Consider the following 22533-nt stretch of genomic DNA (forward strand, 5'->3'; position numbering starts at 1 on the left):
TCATAAATACAAACTGATTGTCTGATTTCTATGTTGGAGGTATGCATATTCCGTTGCAACAGTGATGGAGTATACATACCGCCAACATAATGGTCAGCCCACCTGATTTAGACGAGGGCAGACCATAGGTTTTACTACAACAGTGACTACTCCATCAAACCGTCACCAAATCTCTCAGAGAGTCCGACGGGTAAGTGTTGTCGAAGAAATGGCTATATGTCCGCCCAACCAATCAGGATGGGCAATATAGCCATTTTTATAATGTCTGTAACATCACCAACAGGCAAACCCTGGAGGTGAGGAACAGTAAAATGCAAATAATGGCCCCACAGCCAAGAGAGATAACTCTCATGATAAGGAGAGCATTACCTTTTTTATTTTCAAAAAGAAAATTCTGTTTTGGGATTTTATTTTTGAAAAGTAAAAAGAAAACTGTTTGCTTCCAAGCTGCGTCCTGCTGACGCAACCCTGCACCAAACAGTGCATTGGCAGGAACCGCTGTGACGGAGGTTCCTATCAACACAGTATAAATGACCACCAGCTTGGCAGTCATTTATAAATTTGGCAGGTGGGCCCTATGCCATGGGGAGGCAGTAGTCTGTCCACTCCGTACCCCTGGCGGTACGACGGGTCGTCCACCAAAATATAAATCAGGCCCTTAGTTTGGTGAGATCTTGTTTCAAAATTCTAATTTATGAGACTAAAATGTTACTTGAATCCAGTCAACTGTTCAAGCTAATAGGCATCCCTATTCTGGCTGTGCTGAAATGGTCAACTATTTTCAGTTAGTGTAAATGGAACCTCCATGACATAAGTTTTAGCCAGGGTGTAGTACAATGCGTTATTTAGCACACAAGGGCTATTGTTCTAAGAGGAACAGCACTCCTTCAACCTCTGTGAAACATTAATCCCGTACACTGACTGGAAAAACCTTTGAAACAGCAAAAAGAAACAAAGTAGAAATGAAGGCTCTAAACAGGAAATAACGGGCAGGGGCTTTTTGGAACTGAGAAGAAATTACTCAAAAATTAACCTGAAAGATTTTGGGCATGTCACACTGCAGTAAAGGAAGGAGCTCTATCTGCATTTAGGGAAACGTTAGGACTAGTGACTATGGGCCTTATTCAGAGTACGGCGTCCTAGTATTGCCGTATTCATGGTGGCAGTTCGACCACAGCCAACACTGCAGGTTCGACAGCCATATTTCAAGTGTGGCGGTTGGACCGCCACAGGACCGCTGCCGGGATCCAGGTTCTGTTGGCAGTGGCACAGTGGAAAGTGGCAGGAACATGCTGGAGGTGTTGCTGCAGCACAGCCAAGCATATTCCGAGTTGCATTTCCACCGCCCATTTCATGGCGGTGAGCCCGCAATGAAAAGGGTGGCAGAGATGCAACTAGGGAGGGCCCAACATGGCCTTTGCCGCTTCTGTGCCTGGGGTGCATGTGGTGGGGGCACATGCTGTGCCCCCCGGAATTACAACCCTGTTCCTGCACGGTGTAGCATGCGCAACATGGTGCATGTCACACCATGTAGGAAAGTGCTGCAGGCACTGTCACAGTTGTGGTCTGCTGTTAAGGTTCTCGTGTAAGCCTAACACAGTTGCTGCTGTGAGACCGCTGGGGCACCGCTTGCCGGCCTGCCCTGGATTCAAGTCAGAATACGGAAGGTGGGTGCACCAGGGGCTTGGTGGTACTGCTGTGGGCGCAAAGGTTCCAGTCGTACAGGAGGATCGCTAAACTCGCAATAAGGCCCTTTGTGTCTTCAAAATGGCACCAATGTGGTTTGAACTTTCTGTTCTAAAATGGCAAGCTGAGTTAACTGATGATGTAGTAGTTCGCAAAGAAGAATACATTCATGGCTTCTTGCACTTAGAAGTGGAAAACCGCCGTTCTCCTTGCAACATCTGTGGAGAAAAGACTGAGTAGTGCAGAAAGTCTGTTTTACTACAGAGAAGTCCAGACATTCTGTTTTACCAGATTTCTATGTATGTGCCTGCTTTTCTCTCAGATAGCTGCATGTACAGTACACCCTGAGCAAACACGTGCCCTACCAGCAATGCGTCCCTACATTAAAAATTCAACCAATGTGTTGTAGGAGATAGGCTGTGTCCCTATTTTACTGGCCTGGAGTACATCACACTGCAGCACTACTGTGCAGATCATGCAGGTCTACTAAGAAAAGCATGAGGAAGGACCAGGCGACCCTGTGCCAGAGACCCGACTACTCACATGCCTGTTGTTTGCCTCCAAAGGTTTGACCAGCCCCACTGAGGACACTCAAATCCCACTTTGATGGGATTGTTTAAGTTAAAAAAAAAACTGTTTTGACTGAACCTCGTGACTACCTATTGTGGGTCAGGCAAGTGATTGCACTGCTCCAGTCCCATTGTTGGTGAGACCTCTGCCAGCTCACCTACGTATACATCCTAGCGTGCATTGTGCTTTTCCTGTGTATGACTATCCCTCATAACAAACTTTGTGCCTACCATGTTCATCAAACCCATTCTGACTCTGCCTACCTTTAAGCGATTCTCCATAATCTATAACAATGCGTCAAGCACACCTTCACCATTGGAAGGACAGGAAATAGTAAATGTGCATGCCTTCTTTACTGAGGAAATCAGTAGTAGTGACCCTAATCCTCTCGCAATTAGATTATTGTTATGCGCTCTATATGGGCATAAATATAGCGCAGAGGACAAAAACTGCAGTCAATACAAAATGCTGCTACCCTGCTACTGCTAAACATTCCGAGGGGTCACCCCACTTATGCTGCCATCAGGTCATTACATTGGCTCTTGATTCAGCAAAGGACGGAGTTTAAAGCCTTATGCTTGGTCCATAAGACACTATATGGCGGAGGGGCAGCAGATCTGCAGAAGCTCTTATCCTGGTACACCCCCACCAGAAACCTTAGATCCACTGATGCAGGTATCATCTGTATTTCCAAAATTCGTAAAGCCAGATGGGAGGGAGGAGCTGATCACATTCCGCAGCTAAACTGTGGAACCAGCTGCCTATCTCCATGAGATTATTGTCGAATGGGCTTCTCTTTAGGAAGACGAAAAAAAAATATGGTTGTTTCCAGTACTCTAAGCCTAGGTATATCTTCTGCAATCTCTTAATCTCACCTTCTAGCGCCAAGACACTTCGGCAATCAAGCACTCTATAAAACTATATCCTATCTTATCCTTTTAAATAGGGACCTTCTAATTTATGTTGGTTGGCAACTTACTACTCATACTTGAGTGCAATGTTAGGTGCATTGCTTAACCCCTTCCATGCTCATGACGAGCTCAGCTCGTCATGCAGTACACTGGTTGTGTGCTTATGATGAGCTGAGCTCGTCATGAACAATGGGAATTCAAGGAGTTCAGCACCCGAGGAAAATCTCCCTAGCAGCCAAGGTGTTAATAACAATATTAGCAAAATATTTTATTATTATATCTATCATTACCATGCCCAAGGTACCCACCCAAGAAAGAGAGAATACAATTTGCCTTGTAACTTGCACCATCTGTTTCGGCTCATGATGTAAAATCTGTCAGGGCAACCAAATTGTACTTATGACCACACTATTTGCAATATCTCCCAATATATGAGTGTGTGTGTAATGAGGTGAGTCTCTTTCAAGAGGTTCTCTTCACTAAGCGAAGGTACACTCTCCAACCCTACCAAAGTCAGTATCCTGAAGTGTCATTCGCCACAAGAATCACCAACACTCATCTCACAAGGAGACCTCTTTCAACACTGAGTTCCCCCTAATATTCCCTAAAGGTCGTAGATCTACATAGAAAAGACTCCCCTGGAGGCACAAATAGCATATTCATAATTTAAGAATTTAGGGCTCATGTGCCTGTGTGCAGATTGCGGTTAACTCACAGGAAAACCAATCTGACACCAAAACTCGGGGTTGCATGGTAATATTATATGAATCAAGCAATTGTTTGGTAAAATGTGCAATGAAGGTTTATGCCATCTAAAAGTAAGACAGTGAGCATCTTGCCTCCTTCCTAAGAAGGCAAAATATGTGTGCACAGAAGCACACACACATAGATAATAACATACACACAGACAGTAAACTTAACACGTCTACTGCTTGCACTGCTGCAAATTAAAAAACAAATCCTGGAGGAGGAGCTTCGCGGGCGACCAAGATGGCCGCGTAAGCTCGGAGCTCCGTGGACCGTCCGACCCACCGCAACTATCCTGCCTGAAATCCTGATCCACGTTGGTGGAATTGTATTGCTGGTGGTCTGCTGAGGCGGGGACTGCAATCGGCGTCCAAATATGTGGTTCCTGTGCAAAGTTACGTCGAGCTGAACTCCGCTCCGTGACGGTGCCATTGTCCCTCCGGACTTCGCCACTTCGCATGATCGGACTGCGTAGTGCCCGCCTGCCGCCCTCAGTGGTGGAGTGATTGTGTCCCTACTTGTGCCTTCTACACCCGGGTCTTGCCTCCTTGGCCCCACCTGCTTTCCGGCTGCGGACCCGGACTTGTGAACACCTTGCCTTTGTTCTCTCGTGCCCGTCATGGCGGGCTGAGGTGACCCGGACAGGACATCGAACAAGGGTGGCCATGGCAAGTCGCAAACCCAGCAGAATCGCATTGAGCGATATGTGAATCTCAAATCACCACCTACATCGGGGGCCATTTCTAAAGGGGCCCCATCGACGAGCCCGCCGGATGGATCGGACCTCACCCTCGTGGACATCATGGGTGCCATCACGAGCCTCCGGACCGACATGCAGCAACAGCATGAAACCCTGAACCACAAAGTGGACTCTATGGCCGTTGATATTACCCTTATAAGGGCCGACTTGGGCAAGACCAACGAGCGTGTGAAGGCGCTCGACATCAAGACCTCCAGCCTAACCTCCGACGTTTCCGAGTTACAGACTGAGGTCCGCAACTTGCGGATGACCACTGATCTATTCTCGAGGCGGCTGGAGGACTTTGAGGGGTGAGCCAGGCGGCAGAACGTCCGCATAGTTGGTGTACCGGAGGGGTCCGAGAATGCCGCGACGGACCTGTTTGTGGAGGACTTGGTTAAAACCTATTTGGCGCCCTCTGGACTGAGCAACTTTTTCTCGGTGGAACGTGCCCACCGGGTACCGGGTGGCCCGCCGAAGACGGGGGCGACACCGCGACCGATTGTGGCGCGCCTCCTCAACTTCAGGGACCGCGATGCGATCCTGCAAGCTTCCAGATCGCATGGGCCACTCCAATACCAGAATGCGGAGGGGCACTTTTATCCGGACTTCACCAGGCTGGTACAGCGCCAACGCCTGAGCTACGCGGGAGTGAAGAGGCGCCTCAGGGACTTGGGTCTCAAATACTCGATGATGTTCCCCGCGAAACTCCGTGTAGAACATAAGGGACGTGCCCTTTTCTTTGACTATCCTGAAAATGTCAGTGAATGGTTGGACACGGTTTCGCCACATCGGGATGAACAGGAGGATGAAGTTGGGGGCGCCTCGGGCGGAGCGGAACAGCAGGACTGAACAAGGAGCTGATGCTACCCCTGCCTCGAATGACTGCCAGAAATGTGACTCGTTAATTAACGGTCTATCCTTCATTCTATGGTGGGTGGCGGGACGTCTTCATGGAGATTCCTTACTCCTCTGGGTCTTTCGTAGAGTAGTTAATGGGGCAACAGGCACACTGCTGGTTGGGGGGCTTTTTAGTCTGATGCAGGGGTGCAGGGTGGGGGGTATGTTGGGGAGAGTTATCTTATTTGTTGGTTTTTCCTTTCTTTCTTTTGTGTGGCAATGGGTCATTTGTGCTCCTGAACTGTATTTGATGCGGGTGTCTTGCGGGACTGGGTGGGGCGGGCTGCGGGGGGATGGGGGGTAGAAAGTTGCGAATTCTCAGTTGGAATGTTAACGGGTTGGGTGACCGAATTAAGAGAGGGGTGGTGATACAACTGATCAAACGTCACATGCCTGATGTTGTCCTCCTTCAAGAGACACACCTGGTGGGAAACGCATGTAAAGCTTTGAATCGCAAAGGCTACAAAATGGTGGCACATTCGGGGTTCTCTTCCGGTTCCAGGGGGGCGGGTATCCTCATGCGCGCGTCCCTTTCCCTAGAGATAAATGTCACTTTGATTAATGACAGGGGGCGTTACGCTGCAGTGGCTGGTAGATGGGAAGGGCGTTCCCTCACGTTGTTTTCTGTATATGTCCCCCCAGGGCTTCAATCCAGTACCTTTCAGGACCTTGGTGGTGCCATCTTGTCTATGCCGGCTGGCCGGTTAATAGTGGGAGGTGACTTTAACTCGGTCTGCTCTGGTTTGCTTGATCGCCAACCGCCCCGGGACCTACGGAACCCACAGATGTGGCTGTCCTCCTTTCTCGAGTCTATGGGCCTGGTAGATGGCTGGCGTCTTTTACATCCTACGCTCCGTCAATTTTCCTTTCTTTCGGGTGCACATGGGAGTCTTTCCCGCATCGATTATGTCCTCACATTGGCGTCGCACGTATCGGCCGTTTCCGAAGCACGCTTCTTGGCGCGAGGCGTCTCTGATCACTCCCCGCTATGGGTCTCTTTCGACTTTGGGGTGGCCCTGTCGGAACGACCGGCCGCGGTCAATCCGTGGTATTTTCGTAACATCAAGACCCGCTCTCTCCTGGCCAAAGCCATTGATCTTTATTTTTCCGAAAACGTGGGCTCGGTTAGATCGGCCGTCACGTTGTGGGAGGCCTTTAAGACGGTGCTCCGGGGTGAGGCCCAGGCGCTCATCGCTGAGGCCCGCCGGACTAGGGATTCTGACCTGCTCACTGTTGAGCAAGAGGTCCTGCGTCTCGAGTCCCAGTTGGGGCCCGAGCCGGACCCCTCTATCTTGCATACCCTCTCGCTGAAACAAGCGGAGTACCACGATTTGGCCGCGAATGCCGCACTCACCCTGGCCAGAGAACAGCAGGGCCGTGTGTACGATGTGGGCGACAAGGCCGGGAAGTTGCTGGCTTGGCTAGACAGGAGGGAGATGGCTAGTCGCGTGGTACCTGAACTCCTGGGAGACGATGGTGTGGTCCTTACGGACCCTAGTGCCATTGTCGACTCATTCGCTGGTTACTTCCAGGGAGTCTATGAGTCTGCTTCGGACTTTTCGGAGGCGGATTCGTCGGCTTTCCTTTCGGATATTGAACTTCCCTGCCTTTCTGAGGACGAGAGAGCGGACTTGGACAGAGACATCACCGCTGACGAGATTGCTTTGGCGATCCGCTCCCTACGGACGGGTAAGGCCTCTGGGCCTAACGGCATACCGGTTGAACTGTATAAAATCCGCCCGGATGCGGTGTCTCCGCACTTGCGGAAAATGTTCCTGGAATCCTTTGAGAGGGGTTGTCTCCCCCTGGATCAGCGGCTGGCCACCATTGTGGTCATCCACAAGGAGGGTAAACCACGTGACGTCTGTCGATCGTACCGTCCTATCTCTCTCCTTAACGTGGAACCTAAGGTCCTTGCCAAGTTGCTCGCCAACCGGCTGATTGGTGTTATTGGCGACCTCGTGCACCCTGACCAGTCGGGATTCATCCCCCACCGAAACACCGCTCTCAATTTACGTCGCCTCCACGGTGTCATGGCTAGAGCCCACACCCTCGAAGAGCCAGCTGTCCTCGCGTCCCTTGACGCCACGATGGCTTTCGATTCTCTCGAGTGGCCATACCTCTGGGCAGTGCTGTCCAAACTTGGATTTGGGCCGATCTTTGTGAGCTGGGTGAAGCTATTGTATGCGGATCCGATGGCTAATGTCACGGTCAACGGCCGCCTGTCGACGCCATTCCCCCTGCATCGAGGTACTAGACAGGGTTGTCCCCTGTCGCCTCTTTTGTTCGCCTTGGCCCTTGAACCGCTCGCAGCCCTATTGCGTGTGCATCCTGACTTACGCGGCATTACGTGGGCCCCTGGCTTTGAAGACAGGGTGTCCTTGTATGCCGATGATATTTTGCTCTATTTGACTTCCCCTTGCCGATCCCTTATCGTGGCCTGTGATGTGATCAGGCGCTTCGGACGGTACTCTGGTCTGATTATAAACTGGGCCAAATCGTCCCTGTATGTCCTTAAAGGTGATACTCCACGACTCCCCGGAGGCTGTAACATTCAGATTGCCACACGCGGCTTCAAGTACTTGGGCATCTACATCTCTGGTAATTCCAAGTTGCGATACGACCACAACTTACTCCCTCCTCTCCAGCATCTGCAGCGTGATGTAGACAGCTGGCGTAAGCTTCCGCTCTCTCTCCTTGGCCGTGCCGCGCTGTTTAAGATGATGTCCCTGCCCAGGTTCTTGTACGCCCTGCAAAACGCCCATGACCCTGTCCCGGCGCGCTACTTTCGGGACCTTGAAGGCCTCCTTCGGACCCTTCTTTGGGATGGTCGACCCCGTGTTGCCATCCACAAACTCACGTTACCATGGTACGATGGTGGCATTGCTCTCCCAGACGTGCGCCGTTACTATTGGTCTTCTCAATTTGCTGCCCTCAACCACGGGTTCTATGGCCCTATGGATAGTCCCGGCTATGCCATGGATAGATGGCTGATGGGCGACGGTAACTACTATCGGGCCCTATACTCGAAGTCATTCGACCGGCGGTTGACGGGCCCTACACGTACGGCGGTCCACACCTGGCGGGCGGTCACTAAAGCACAAGGTTGGCAAGGCAGACTCACTAGGTTCACTCCCCTCTTTGATTCGGACATCCTGGGTAGACTATGGCACACCAAGGGGTTTGATAAGTGGGACCTCATCGGCATCCGCAGGGTTGAGGACATGCTCTCCAGAGGCTCGATTAAGACCTTCCCCCAGTTACAAACCGAATACCAGCTGGGTACGACAGAGTTTTTCCGTTACGCTCAACTGAGACATGCGCTGCTCGCGGCCTCACCGCCGGACGGCGACATTCCTGAGAGTTCCCCTCTGGAAGACAGGATACTGGATGGGCACATGCCGGACAGCGCGATCTCCCTTTCCTATAAAAAATTGATCAACGTGCGCACGGATCTCCTCATTAGCTTGCGGGACATGTGGGTGGCGGATGGCCTTGAACTTGACGATGAAGATTGGCAAAGCGCTATTTCCTCCCCTAAGGAGGTTGCAATTTCCTCCCATCTTCGCCTCGTGCAATTCAAGATCCTGCACCGGGTGTATATGACAGGGCCTCGATTAATGCGCATGGGATTCTCGCCTGACGGTCTCTGCCGTAGGGGCTGCGGAGCCCTCGCCACTTTTTTACACATCCTTTGGGAATGCCCAGTGATAGCCTCCTACTGGAGGAGAGTGCACCGAGTCATGGAGGAGGTTACTGGCGTGGTTGCCCACGCGGAAGCTCGTAGGTGCCTCCTGAACGTATGGGAGCCTTCTGACCACAGCGTTGCGCAGACTAGGTGGGTGACCCTTGGGAACATGGTGGCCAAAAGGGACATTGCTCAGAAGTGGGGTGCGTCCGCGGCCCCCCTGTTGGTACAGTGGAAAGCTAACATGGACTGGTGCATGTTCCGGGAGAAGACAGTCTATGTGGCAAGAGGGAGACCTCAAACTTGGAATAAAATTTGGGGGGCATGGAATGAGTACAGGGGAGACGTGTGCTTGCCACCTGAATCAGTCAGCCTGCATGACAATGTGTCACCTTGACCTGTAGCGCCAACTGAGCTCTGTTATACTGTATTCTCCTGGTCCTTTCCCCCCCCTCCTCCCTTCCATCCTGACATCTTATCCTTGATGTTTACTTCCCTGCCTTTCCTCCCCTGCCTGTCCCTGACGCCCAGCTTCACATTGCCTCTATTGCCACTTTCGCGCCCTCGGGCGCCCTTTCGTTGAACCTTTCATCTTACTATAAAAATAACCTTCGATGATAATGTTTAAGATTGTTTGGCACTACTTCTCTCCTGTTGCCCATGCTGCCTTGCCTCCGGGATGTCAGGCTGAATAGCTGTGTGCTCTGTTTTCAATAAAGGTTTTAAAAATTAAAAAAAAAAAAAAAAAATCCTGCCTGGGAGTCCAAAGTTTCAAGAGAGCTGGATATGTGGTCTGTGGGTACTAAACTGAACATTTTATCAGTAGTAGCAGGTTGTGGCTATTTGGGTATTTAGGCTCCCCTTAACGTAGTCCTCAAATTATATAAAGTTGTTAATGACCTAATATGCTTACATATTTGTGTAATTCACTCTAGATTTCTACAAAACACCTTGGGGTGGGGGTACTCAATGCACCTGATGGAGTAGTCTTTAACGTCTACAAATTTAAAACACACAAAGGATGTATTAATGCCTAATGTGTTTAGGTATGAATTCCTAACTACCACATGTTTCCCCATCTCATCCTGCGTGGCACAAAGGTTTTTAACCTACTTTATCCTATCCACTCGTGTTAGCTCCACTCCTAACCAGAAGCCCCATCCCCAGTTTCCAAGGTCAGCAATTGAGTCACCAAAACACATATTCTTCTAGCAAATGCGTGCACTTTTTGTAATACTTTTGACCGCTCAAAACAGGTTTGTGGGGGCGTGGCTTGGCGCCCGTCGGTGATGGCGGCATCTGCGTGAGGCTCCGTGAGGCACCGGGGATTACTTCGACCCTGTGTCATCTTCCCCTGCGGATACCTCATGTTACGACGTCGGATGGGCTCCTGAAGCTTCCGCTTCCACTCTGAACGATGTCCTTCATCATTTAAAGGCTTTTTTCCGATGTTTTGTGCCGCGAGCGGAGCGGAGGCGGGGGGGGCCGCCATTTTGGATGCTGTTTTTACCGAGCACGCATTCCTCACAGGAAATCGCCGCCCAGAGCCTTTGAGGCATAAGAAGATTACCAAAGGCTTTCCTTGGTCATGATAACGTGTTCTGCGATCCTTGCTTGACATATTTCATCATTCCAGCATTTTGGTGAGTTTTTTATTGCTAAACCGCCATTTTGTACCCCACAAAGCCTATCCTATTTCATTAACGAGTCATTGGTCTTTCAGACCTCATAATTCGCGTCTTATGACTTCTTCACCCCCTCAGTGGATAAGGCTCTTCCTATGACTTTTGACTTTTGATTCCCAGAGCTTTATTTTCACCCTACGGTCGCAGCAGATTACGTGCCTGCATTGCCTTTGCCATGACTTGTTGCTCGCTTGCTCTTCATGTATTTACAGCTCCTGCCTTCGCTTTCGCTTGTTAGCCTTGTTCTGTTGACATGGTCACGTGGCCATCCAGTCTTTAACCAACACGAAATGGTTATATTTTTTCATTTTGGCATCTTTCTAGACTAATTTTTGTCACCTCCAGCAGTGCCCTCATTAGACTAATTTCTTCTTCATCACCATATACTCACACACATCCACTTGTGTTGGAGCCCCCTTGTCTTTTATAGGTACTGCGTGTTCTGTAGGCTGTCATAATTTCTCATACTTCATATGGGACGGCTGAAATCTACGTCACGCATGACTTCCAAATCTACGATCAGGGTGGCCTTTGTGAAGAATTCCAAAGTATTTTCAGCTTTTTCTAAACTAGAGGATTCTTTCACTTCATCTGGCTCAGACACTGCCATGGATCCATCCCAGCCAACATCGGGGAAAACTAACACCAAAAGACTCAAGAAAGACCCTCCTTCGCCTCTCAAGTCCTCTACACCTGTTTCAATGGAACTCTTGCTGGAGGAAATTAGATCCTTCCGCCCTTTTCTGGAGGAAATAGGCACTCTGCGTCCTTTTATGGAGGAAACCAATGTCAAGCTTCAGACTCTTACAGATAATTGGTGGCAAATTGACGCCAGAGTCTCTTCAGTCGAACAGTCTGTTACCTCATTTCAGGAGACGCAATCAGTGGTTTCCCATCTCACCTCCCAAGTTGGTGTCCTCCAAAGGCAGGTGGAGGAGTTGGAAAACAGAAACAGACGTAATAACCTTCGTATTTACGGCTTGGTTGAAGGTCTTGAGGGCTCGGATGCAGTCACCTACTTCCGTTCCTTTCTTCCCAAGCTGCTTCACTTGCCAGAAGGTACAACCCTCAATATTCAGCGTGCACACCGATTGGGTCGCTTACCTACATCTCCTTCTATGTCACAGCGACCAAGAGGTGTCATTCTCTATTTTCTAGAATATACTGACCTCCTGAAGGTTCTTGCAGCTGCCAAGGCTTTACCAAAATTAACATGGTCTGGTTCCCCCTTGTTCTTTGCTCAGGACTATGCTAAGGCGACTGCTAATCGTCGGAAGGCCTTTTTAGGCTTGAGAGATGTCCTTCGTTCTATGGGGGCCAGGTATGGTCTGTACCATCCCTGCTTGTTTAAAGTCACCTACAATAACAAGACGACCTCATATGAAGATCCAGTACGTCTACAGAGTTTCATCAATGCGAACAAGACCACAGCCATGGATTCATCTGGACCCTCTTCGTCTCATCCTAGCTGAACATTGCTGTTTCTTGTTTTTGTTTCCCCTGATGTTCTTGCTTAGGCCTTGCCTGTGCTTGCTTCTCTTGCTCCATTCCCCTAATTAGTCTAGATGTTGTTCACTATTGTTGTTTTCGAATTTCTGTTGTTTCTTTACTAATCTTTGTTACTCTTCTCAATTTCTGCAGGAACTTTCCCCCGTCTGATGTTGTCTCCCCGGTTCCTCGCCTGGATGATCTAGGATGTACTGCCTCACCCGTGTGGTTCCATCCCTCCTCATCCTCCTCCTTTTTGTCTTCTCCTTTTGTAGGTATGTTCTCTCCCTTTTGGGTTTCGCCTGCCGAAGGCTGCGCTCTGCGCAGCTTTTCGGCGCAGGCGAAATCCATTGTCAACTATAAGTGCTTTAGGAACGTCCCCCGGCTCCCATTGGCTAGCTCCATAAATGGAGGCTAGCCATTGGGTGCCGTATCTGTCCGTCAAGGCCGGACCAGATTCGGGGGCGTTCCCGAGAATTTTTCTCTTTTGGCCACGTCATGCGGCGGTGGGCGGGGCTTTTTTTTTGGCTGGTTGAGGTTTGTTTGGGCCATTTGGCGGCCGACCGCCGGCCGAGGAAGTCCAGGTCAGTGTTTCCTTTCCTGTCCGGTCCTTTCCCGCCCCCCCCCGCTATCCGTTTCTTTCCCGCCCCCACTCCCGCTGTCCGTGTCTTTCCCGCCCCCCTGTTTTATTATTTTGGGGGTTGGGAGTGAGAGGGTAGATTGCCCGGTATAATAAATAATTGTCTGGCAGAGAGGAGGACCCTGCGGAGTTCGTCTATGCCCTTGCGGGTTGTGTTGTGGTTGTCAAACGGTCCCGGCATGAACAAAGGTGCAACCGCTCACAGGCCAGTCACAACCCGGTGTCGTGTTTACAGCACTCGCGCACGGAGGGTATCACTTAGTCCTGGTCTCTGTGGTGTCGGACCCCTATTCCCAGGGTGTGCAGGCGCCTCTTCCGTGTCTGCGCTGTCCAGCGTGTGGTCACTCTCCACACCTCGGGCGTTCTGGTGTGCTTGCTTGCTGCCTCTGTGCGCCACTTGTGCGTGCTGCGTTTCCTCCTGTGTTTGTACACACACTGAGCCTCGGTGTTCCAATCTATTTTTAGGCACATATGAGACACACTTATGTAAGGGCGTGAAAGTGACACACTTGTAAGATTGGCATCATCTCACCGGAATCTGTACCACCTTGCTTACAAAAATTGGACCCCTCCCCCATGTCCAAGTAAACCCCATAAGCTGTGCCGGCAGCCTTGAACCTTGATGAGAGTGAATGTCTGTTCCCGCACAGTACAGACCTTACCATCGTTATATAGTCGGCATGACTAAAGTGAACTAACTCTTCAGAGGGGTGAGAGTTACAGTTGAGAAGGAATACGGTACCACCGTATCATTTTTCCAAATCGGTGCCGCTTGAAAGCTTATTTCTCAAATCAAAAACATTGATAGATCGAGTGGATAGTTTTTGTGTGTTTGTTTTAGAGCCATGGCATTCGGGATTTCCATTCCAGTCTCTACATTTCAGATTGTTCACTGCCATGCTAGCATCTCTATTAAGCAGCATGCCTGATTTCTAGGCTGCATCAGTCCTGTCCTCGATCCACAATAATCCTACGGTTGCAAGCCTCATAACTGGTTCGTTTTTTTGGCCTCACTCCTTAATTTACATTTAAGATTACAATATTATTTGAAATGCAGCTTGGAGTTAGCAGCAGTGGTCCAGTTAATACCTCACACTAGTGAGTCGTAAAGTGAAAAGACATGTGTTCAGGCATATTGGAAAGTGTTAAATAGATCACTGCCTTACAACTTCATATGTGTTAGTGGCTGACAAGGCTTACTGTTGAAGAAATGCCTGCAGGCAATCAAGACTCTGTTCATCGGTGTGCAAACATAGGGTGTTATCTTTGAATACTTTTTTTTTAAATTCTTTCTAATTATTTTGCGTTCTAAGATAGGTCACTCATGGCTCCATAACACGTTAGTCATCTTGGGAAGGGTAAAGAATGGTAAAGTTAGCAAAGTATTCAGAGCATGCTGTCTGTATGTACATATGCAGGATTGGTCTTTTTTTAATGGTTTTCCTAATGTTTTTTTCCCCCGTACCTTAATTATTTTACTGTTCCTAGATGGCCGACGTGTTGAAAACAATTCTTTGGCTTACCTGGTTAGAAAACTGATAAAGTGCTATCAAACAAAACCATCATTGCAAAAGCCAAAAGCGCTAAGGCCGGATAATAAAGTCAGACTCTTTGGCTTTGCCAGTGCTCGTTATTGGTTTAGGTACAGTTCTCAGTGGCAGTAGAGTAGCGTTTTAACTTACTCTTTTCCGGAATTCTTCATGCACAAACTGATATCCAGTACCTGTTGCTGATGCCTACAATTCTCCATACCTTTGTAATTCTTGTGAGAAATGTACTCATTTTAATTGTAACTTCGGACCAGTCAATAAAGTGGACATCATGAAAATCTAGGCTTAAAATGAGAGTGGAGAGTGACTAGGGAGTGGAGAGTAACTAGGGAGTGGAGAGTGACTAGGGAGTGGAGAGTGACTAGGGAGTGGAGAGTGACTAGGGAGTGACTAGGGAGTGCAGAGTGGTGACTGCAGAGATTAAGCTAATGGCAATGTAAATGACAATGCCATTTATTTATCTGTTTTCAAAACCAACACATAAATACAAATTTTGTCATTTACAATGCCAATAACTCTAACTTTTCCAAAGGCGAAACCATTGCATTGTAAATGCTTGTTCCTTTTGTTACTTTGTTCCCTTCTTTTTTTGCTTCCCTTCATGTATTTCAGCTTTCATGTCAATAATGCGGTTATAACCTATCTCTTTTCACATTGTGTTTTTTCTCTTTTTTCCTCTTTCCTTTAATCAATCTTTTCGCATTCCTTGCTATTTTTTCCCCTATTTTTTCTCCTCACACATACTTTCATCTTCGCCACTTTCTCTTCTCCCTTTCATCTCTTCTTCTATATTGCTTTCTTTCCTTCTAATTCTTCCTTCCTAATCTTGGGTTTTTCTTCTATAACTACATTTGTATTCAATGCACAGTCTTCTTCTTGTTCAACTTACTTTCCTCTTTTTTCTCGCACTTATATTCAATTCTTTTTTCTCTCTTGACTTCCTCATTTTCATTGATTTCATCATGGGTTTCTTATGTAACAAATTTATTGTTTTACTGTACGAATTATGTCCTCAAACATAATTTCTTGGAATGTTAAAGGTATCAACTCCCCAATTAAACGACAGCGCATTTTATCCCACCTAGCAAAACTAAATGTTGATATTGCATTCCTTCAAGAAACTCACCTTTCTCATACAGAATCTGCTAAGCTGAAAAGAGGTTGGGTGGGTGAAGTATTTTACTCTCAAGATGATGGTAAGCGCAATGGTGTTGCAATTCTAGTCCGCAGGTCGCTCCCCTTTACAATCATTCATCAAGAATCAGATACTAACGGCAGATGGACACATGTCAGACTATCACTTAGAGGTGTTCCACTCTCTCTCCTTAATGTTTATGGTCCCACCAATGGTGAACCCCTTTTTTGGGCTGAATTTTCTCCACGCATCACCCAATTTATGGAAGAGAATTTCATCCTTGCGGGAGATTGTAACCACCCTTTTGACCCTTTTTTGGACAGAAAGTCTGATTCCACTTATATTCCAACAAAATCACATAAACTTTTTACCCAAGCTATATCCCAGCATAAGCTTGTGGACTCCTGGCGTTTATGTAACCCGACTCTACAAGAGTTTACTTTTTATTCGCCCTATCATCGATCGCAATCAAGAATTGACTATATTTTTGTTTCCCACGATCTAGCTCAAACGCTCACAGCGGCGGAAATTGGTCCGATATGGCTCTCTGATCATGCCCCTGTGGTAGTTAGCCTTGAGGTTATCCCTAAAGTTGATGGGCCCAAGAGATGGCGTTTTAATAATGCCCTCCTTTTAGATCCCAAGTTTTCTACTGCCTTCACTACCTTTTTTGATGAATTCTTTCTTTATAATGATATCCCACCTGTTTCGAAACACAATCTCTGGGATACTTTTAAGGCAACTGCACGCGACTTTATTATTAGTTTTGTCGCTAAAAAATGCAAGATTGCTCGCCAATTCAATAATTCCCTCCTCCATGACATTAAGCGATTGGAACACGCCTATTTCACTTCACACTCCTCAGATAGTCTGACAGCTCTGGTCGCTGCTGAGCTTAAATTTAATGAAAAATCTACTGAAGATGCATCTTTGTATTTGCTTAAGTCAAGTGCCAAATTCTATGGTGGTAGAAATAAAGCTGGGAAAATTCTTGCTAATTACTTAAAGGTCAAGCATAACAAGGTGAACATTGAATCGGTTTATGATACTAATGCACACTTACAACATAAGGATGCCGATATTTTTGCTACATTTTCCCAATTTTACTAGACCTTATATACTTCTGACACCCAATCTTCTCCTCAGTCTCTCACTCACTTCTTTTCCACCATTCAACCACCCACGCCTTTCCCTCGTGACCTCTCCTCCTTAGAATCTGACATTTCACAGAAAGAATTGCTCACTGCCCTCCAACGTCTAAAACTTAACAACGCTCCTGGCCCAGATGGTTTTACCGTTGAATTCTATCTCCACTTTTCCAAATTATTGATTCCAAAGCTCCACTCCCTTCTCCACTCTTTTGCTGAATTGGGTACTTCCTCAGGAACCTTTTCAGATGCACACATCTGTTTAATACCCAAACCCGGAAAAGACGTCCAATATTCCAAAAACTATAGACCTATCTCCCTGGTCAATATCGACTATAAAATTTTTGCCAAATCACTAGCGTTAAGATTGGACCATTTGCTCCCTGACCTCTTAGGTGAGGAACAATCAGGCTTTGTTAAAGGTCGTTACATTACCGACAATACCAGACTTTTATTTAACATTTTAACAAAATCCTCCCACCTTCAGCATCCCCTCGCGGCGATAGCCTTGGACGCTGAGAAAGCGTTTGATAGGGTCGAATGGCCTTATCTCTTTCATACTCTTCGATGGTTCGGGTTTGGCCCTAATTTTATCTCCCTAATCTCACTATTGTATTCTTGTCCACGAGCTGCAGTCTACGCTAATGGCCAAATTTCTCCTTATTTTGACCTCGGCAGAGGCGTTCGCCAAGGATGTCCCCTCTCACCTTTTCTTTTCAACCTTGCTTTAGAACCCTTCTTGTCTAGACTACGCCAAAATCCCAATATCCACGGCTTTCAGACCAAAGATCTCTCCATCAAACTTGTTGCTTATGCAGATGACATATTACTTTTCATCTCGAACCCCACGGTCTCCATCCCCGCTTCCTTGGAGGAAGTACGGACCTATTCCTCAATTTCTGGTTATAAACTTAACCATGAGAAATGCGAGATCCTTCCCTTAACGAAATTCACCTTTAAACCGGATTTTAGTGTCTCCAACTTCACCTGGAGTTCCTCTCATATTAAATATTTAGGATTACATATTACCTCTTCCATTCCTGAAACCGTTTCCCTTTGCCTTACTAAATGTATCCAGAAATGATCCGACCTTACAGCTAAGTGGCATCCTCTCTATCTGTCTTGGTGGGGTCGCCTAGATACTATTAAAATGATGCTTTCCCCTATTGTTCTTTATACCCTCTCCAATATCCCCATTTCTATTCCAGTTAAGTTTTTTAAGAAAATTAACTCAGTCCTGTCTTCCTTTTTATGGCATAATAATAAACCCAGAATGTCCCTTGCTAAACTTATCCGCCCGCTTCTGAAGGTGGAGTTAATTTTCCAGACTTTCCGGATTATCATAAGGCTTTTTTATTACGTCAGTCTTCCTTTTGGCTCCAAGATCCAGATTCCCCTTGCCCTCTGTGGACGAAGGGTGAACGCCTGTTCCTTTCCCCTTTCTCCTTTGCTGAGTACATTTCCTTTTCGCACAAGCCTTCCTCAATCCCTACTCCTATTCATAAATTCACTCTTAAACTCCTCTTATCCTCAAATCCTCCCCCTCCCGCAAATGGTGCCGATTTCCTTTCATCCACTATTTGGCACAATAAATACCTTCTACTCCGAGGTAAGCCCTTTTACTGGAAATCCTGGAGAACCAAAAGGTTTGCTTTGGATATCACAATTATTCTCACATTCTACCTTTCTGCCTTTTCATGATCTTCGTCTCACTTTTGATTTGCCCCTCTCATTTGCTCCCAAATACCTCCTCCTTAAATCAACGGTCATGGAAACTTATAACAGATTGTCCATGTCTACTTCTTCTCCCATTTCACCTGATCCCATTTCTCGCCTTCATTCTATTTTACGAGCCCTTCCTAAAGCCTCTGTCATTTACAAACACCTTCATACACATACATTTCCCAGACCAAAATCCAAAATAGAGGAGCTTTGGGAGAACGATTTTTCCTTATCATGGCCAATAGCTCTTTGGGACAAGATTTGGACTAAGATTCGTAAAACTTTCAGGGCTGCATCATTAACACAATCTATATTTTTCATATATAACCGCTTGCTTCACACTCCTTCTACTCTTCACAAGCATTTCCCTACCACTCCAGATACATGCTGGTCTTGCTCTCTGCCTAATGCCACTTTATTCCACATGTTATTCCTTTGCAAAAATGTTCACGCCTTCTGGTTAAACGTTTGGGCACAAATTAATGCTATTTTTAGCACTAGTGTTCCATTTTCCCCTACTCATATCTTTTTGGGTAGTTTATCCCCTTGTTGGGATACTATTGATCTCCATGTTCGTATTGTTGATTCATTACTAGCTGTTGCATTTCAACAAATTACTGTTAATTGGAAGTCTTCTTCCACTATTACCTTTAAAGCATGGTGGTATAATGTTTGTCACAATCATAGACTTGATACTGCTTTTGTTTTTCCTGCCCAGTTGGCAACCAAGCGTACTGAGTTATGGCTTCCTGTTACGATGTATTTAGATAAGTGCACAACTCTTGCTTTCTGCCCACAACCTGCTCAGCAGGAGGTTTCCAAACCCCCTTGATGCTCCTTTTTCATTCCTTATTCTCTGCTAAGATGTTTTACTGCATACTTATAATTGCATTTATTCTGCTTTCATTTTATAGTTACTGTACCCTTTCTTTTTACTCTCCGATACCCATGATTAGTTTATTATGTTTCCTATTACTCATTTCACATTGCAATGTATTTTGAATATTATTTCTATGTTTTTTCTTCTTTTCCTCTCTCCCTATTGTTTTTCCTCATAACTCTTTAATTATATTTTGTATTCCTACCTTGTAATGCAATCAATAAACTTATTTTGAACTAAAAAAAAACAGGTTTGTGAATGATGGTTGGAACCTTGAAAGTAATTTGGAAACTACATAACAACCAATGATGCGTTTATGTTTTAACTTGAAAACAAGATGAGAGGCAACCTTAGTAAAGAGCTGAATGTCAACGAATTAACAGGTAAGTAAATAAACAATTGCAAATCTTGATTGATGAATTTGTTTCTTTCCTTTAACTTAACTCCTCTTAAAGATCTATGAGAAACCCGTGTGTGGGGACTTCTCTAAAAAGTTTTTTTAACTGGCAATGTCTTTTGTAAATAGGCTGCACATTTGTGAGAAAAAATAAGATAGAATTATGAATGTATTAAAGAAAAGAAACTAATTCATCAATCAAGCTTTGCGATTGTTTATTTACTTATCTGTTAATTCTTTGACATTCAGCTCTTTAGTATGGACGCCTCTCATCTTCTTTTCAAGTTATGTTTATATTTTGATCAATAAGCAGCTGATCATTGAAGTGGGCAACTTGTTTTTGTATTTGTAATTCGTAAGTGACGATTTCAGGTGGTGCGTTTTTTTCTATCCCTGTCTGCTTCTTATGTTTGTTTAGACTAGAGCATTTACGTTTAAACCTGATGCATGTCCACACTTCATGTTCCCGTCTTCTAGCAGGATGCGCCTTAATATGAAGTTTTATAATGTTAAATTACTAAAGATTTATCTCCCTATCAAAGGCCTGATGATGAGTTTCTCATCTTAAAATCAGGGCAGGACAAAGTAGCACAATGAATGAACCACAGTGGGCTAAACCTGAAAAAAGCCAAGACTGCGATAATTTTTAATGGATCCAGTCAAACTCTGGGTGCTAAGCAATCTCTCTTAGCCTTTTGAACTTTTTAGGCCCTCTCAACACGTTTCCAAAAACAGGAAGAAAACAAGGAGTGTTGGATTCTTATCTCGGCCCGGAGGCCCAAATATTTTTGGTGGTCCTTTCTGCTTTCTTGTGCCTCTGTCAAATGCTCTTAGTTGATCAAAAGTGTCAGTCAGTTCTGTCTTTAATAGCGATCTTGAGGAGGGATTTGTTCAGAATATGGCAGCAATTCTAGTCCTAAATCATTGGAAATCTGTCAGCAACAAAACAAGGCTTGCCTTCTCTTCACTGGCACTCAGCATCCAAGCAATTCATGTTTAAAGGGGCATGTCTTGTGTTTAAATATCTAAATGGTAACGCCCAGGTTTTTTACTGGAAAACATTCCTGCCCACAGCCAGATGCTCCTGAAAATCCACAGAACTCAAAGATTTTTGGTTCTTGGTCCGGTAATAAGGAACTAACTTTTAGAGGAAGTTAAAACAAGGCTTTCTTACTTAAGCTCTTCATTACGAGTGGCCTTTAAATTCCAAAAGGCCAAGTACCGAGTCATACCAGGCCCATTGGAATTGTATATTTTATTTTTCACTCAGTGGTTTTAGCTATAACTTACCTGGACAGAGTAGGGCTGTGTATACTCTTTCACACACCCGATGTAATGGGCTAACATTTAAAAAAAATTATGAACGCTGCTATTGCATATCATTTGACAAGATAACATACCATACGGCAGATCGTCAATCTCACGGTAGAAAGGGATGCTTTCTTCAAGGAAAAGAGGATCTTCTACAGAGAATGCACATTTCGGATTGTGTTTCTTCACTAGATCCCCAATCTCATCCTGAAATTACAAATTGCGCCAGAATTAACTCTCAAATTTTAGCTCTAAGCAGAATAAAATTGTGACAGTGCTGCTGAGACCAGAGAATTCATAACTGAATGGACTGCTCCTGTCTTTTATTGGCCAAAATATCACAATAACTAAACTTACAAAATAGCCTTTTTTATTTTTAGAGCGTGCTTGACCACTCATAAAATGGCGGCTTGAACGCGGAGCTCCGCGGTCTTCCATTCTTCATGGGACATACTTGTCGGCTTCATGAAGACTTACCTGACAACTTTGATGGATTTCTTGAGTTGAATTGTTTGGGAGTGGTGCTGTGAGTATTTGTTTTTAAGCCCTGTCAGCTAACAAGGGTGTTACTATTCTTTCTCACTTGCAGTTCCTTACCATAAAGCGCTGCACCAGTTTATATGCAGTGCATGCTGATTTACTGGTTTTCTACCTCGTCCCTTCATCCAGGAATTTGTATGGAATTATTTTTTTTCTCTTTATCAGCACCCTATATTAAATAAACATGACGTTTCCTACAGGAACACCTGAGTATATCAAGCACGATGTCCCTGAGGTGGACTTTTGAAGTTTCTTCAAAGGCTTATAGTACTTCAGTTCATGGATAAAGGTATGAGACTGATTCCCGCATATTTGACCTTGGTAATTTCAGGCTTCATGCCGCTAAATCATAATATGTGACTAACTATTCAGGTGTCACTCCAAGCAGTGTCTGTTGAAGAACCTCAATTGCTCCTTTCAGATATAGCGATTTTTCTTGCCCCAACTAGTTTATCTTCCTGATATTTATGTGTAGAGCTTATACTCTATTTATATCTTTTATGGCTTATGTCTTAATTAACTATTGCATAACTCCTACATATGACACATAATTTACGTACTACTTTGAATGTTAAGGGCTTACATAGTCCTATTGAAAGGCAGACAATGATTTCATAATTATCTAAGATAAAGTGTAAAATGGTGTTTTTACAGGTGATTTATCCATCTGACATGGATATTGATTATTTATGAACATGTTGGGTCAGTCATGTGTATTGTTCTTCAGCTAATGGGAGAAAGAATGGGGTGGTCATTTTGTTTCATAATGACATTACATTTAGATGTTATATCTACT

The 22533-nt window shown here is 45.8% G+C and overlaps 1 protein-coding gene across 1 annotated transcript in view; it reads right to left on the reverse strand.

Annotated features, from left to right (window-relative positions):
- The window catches only part of LOC147722654 (uncharacterized), a 532792-nt gene that overhangs the window by 425058 nt on the left and 85201 nt on the right, over window positions 1-22533 (reverse strand). Inside the window, 1 exon segment of the mRNA XM_086967342.1 lies at window positions 21287-21404. Within this exon segment, the coding sequence (XP_086823468.1) occupies window positions 21287-21404 (118 nt within the window).

The sequence above is a fragment of the Lissotriton vulgaris genome, chromosome 4_1 (assembly GCF_964263255.1).
Source record: "Lissotriton vulgaris chromosome 4_1, aLisVul1.2, whole genome shotgun sequence".
NCBI classification, from domain to species: Eukaryota; Metazoa; Chordata; class Amphibia; order Caudata; family Salamandridae; genus Lissotriton; species Lissotriton vulgaris.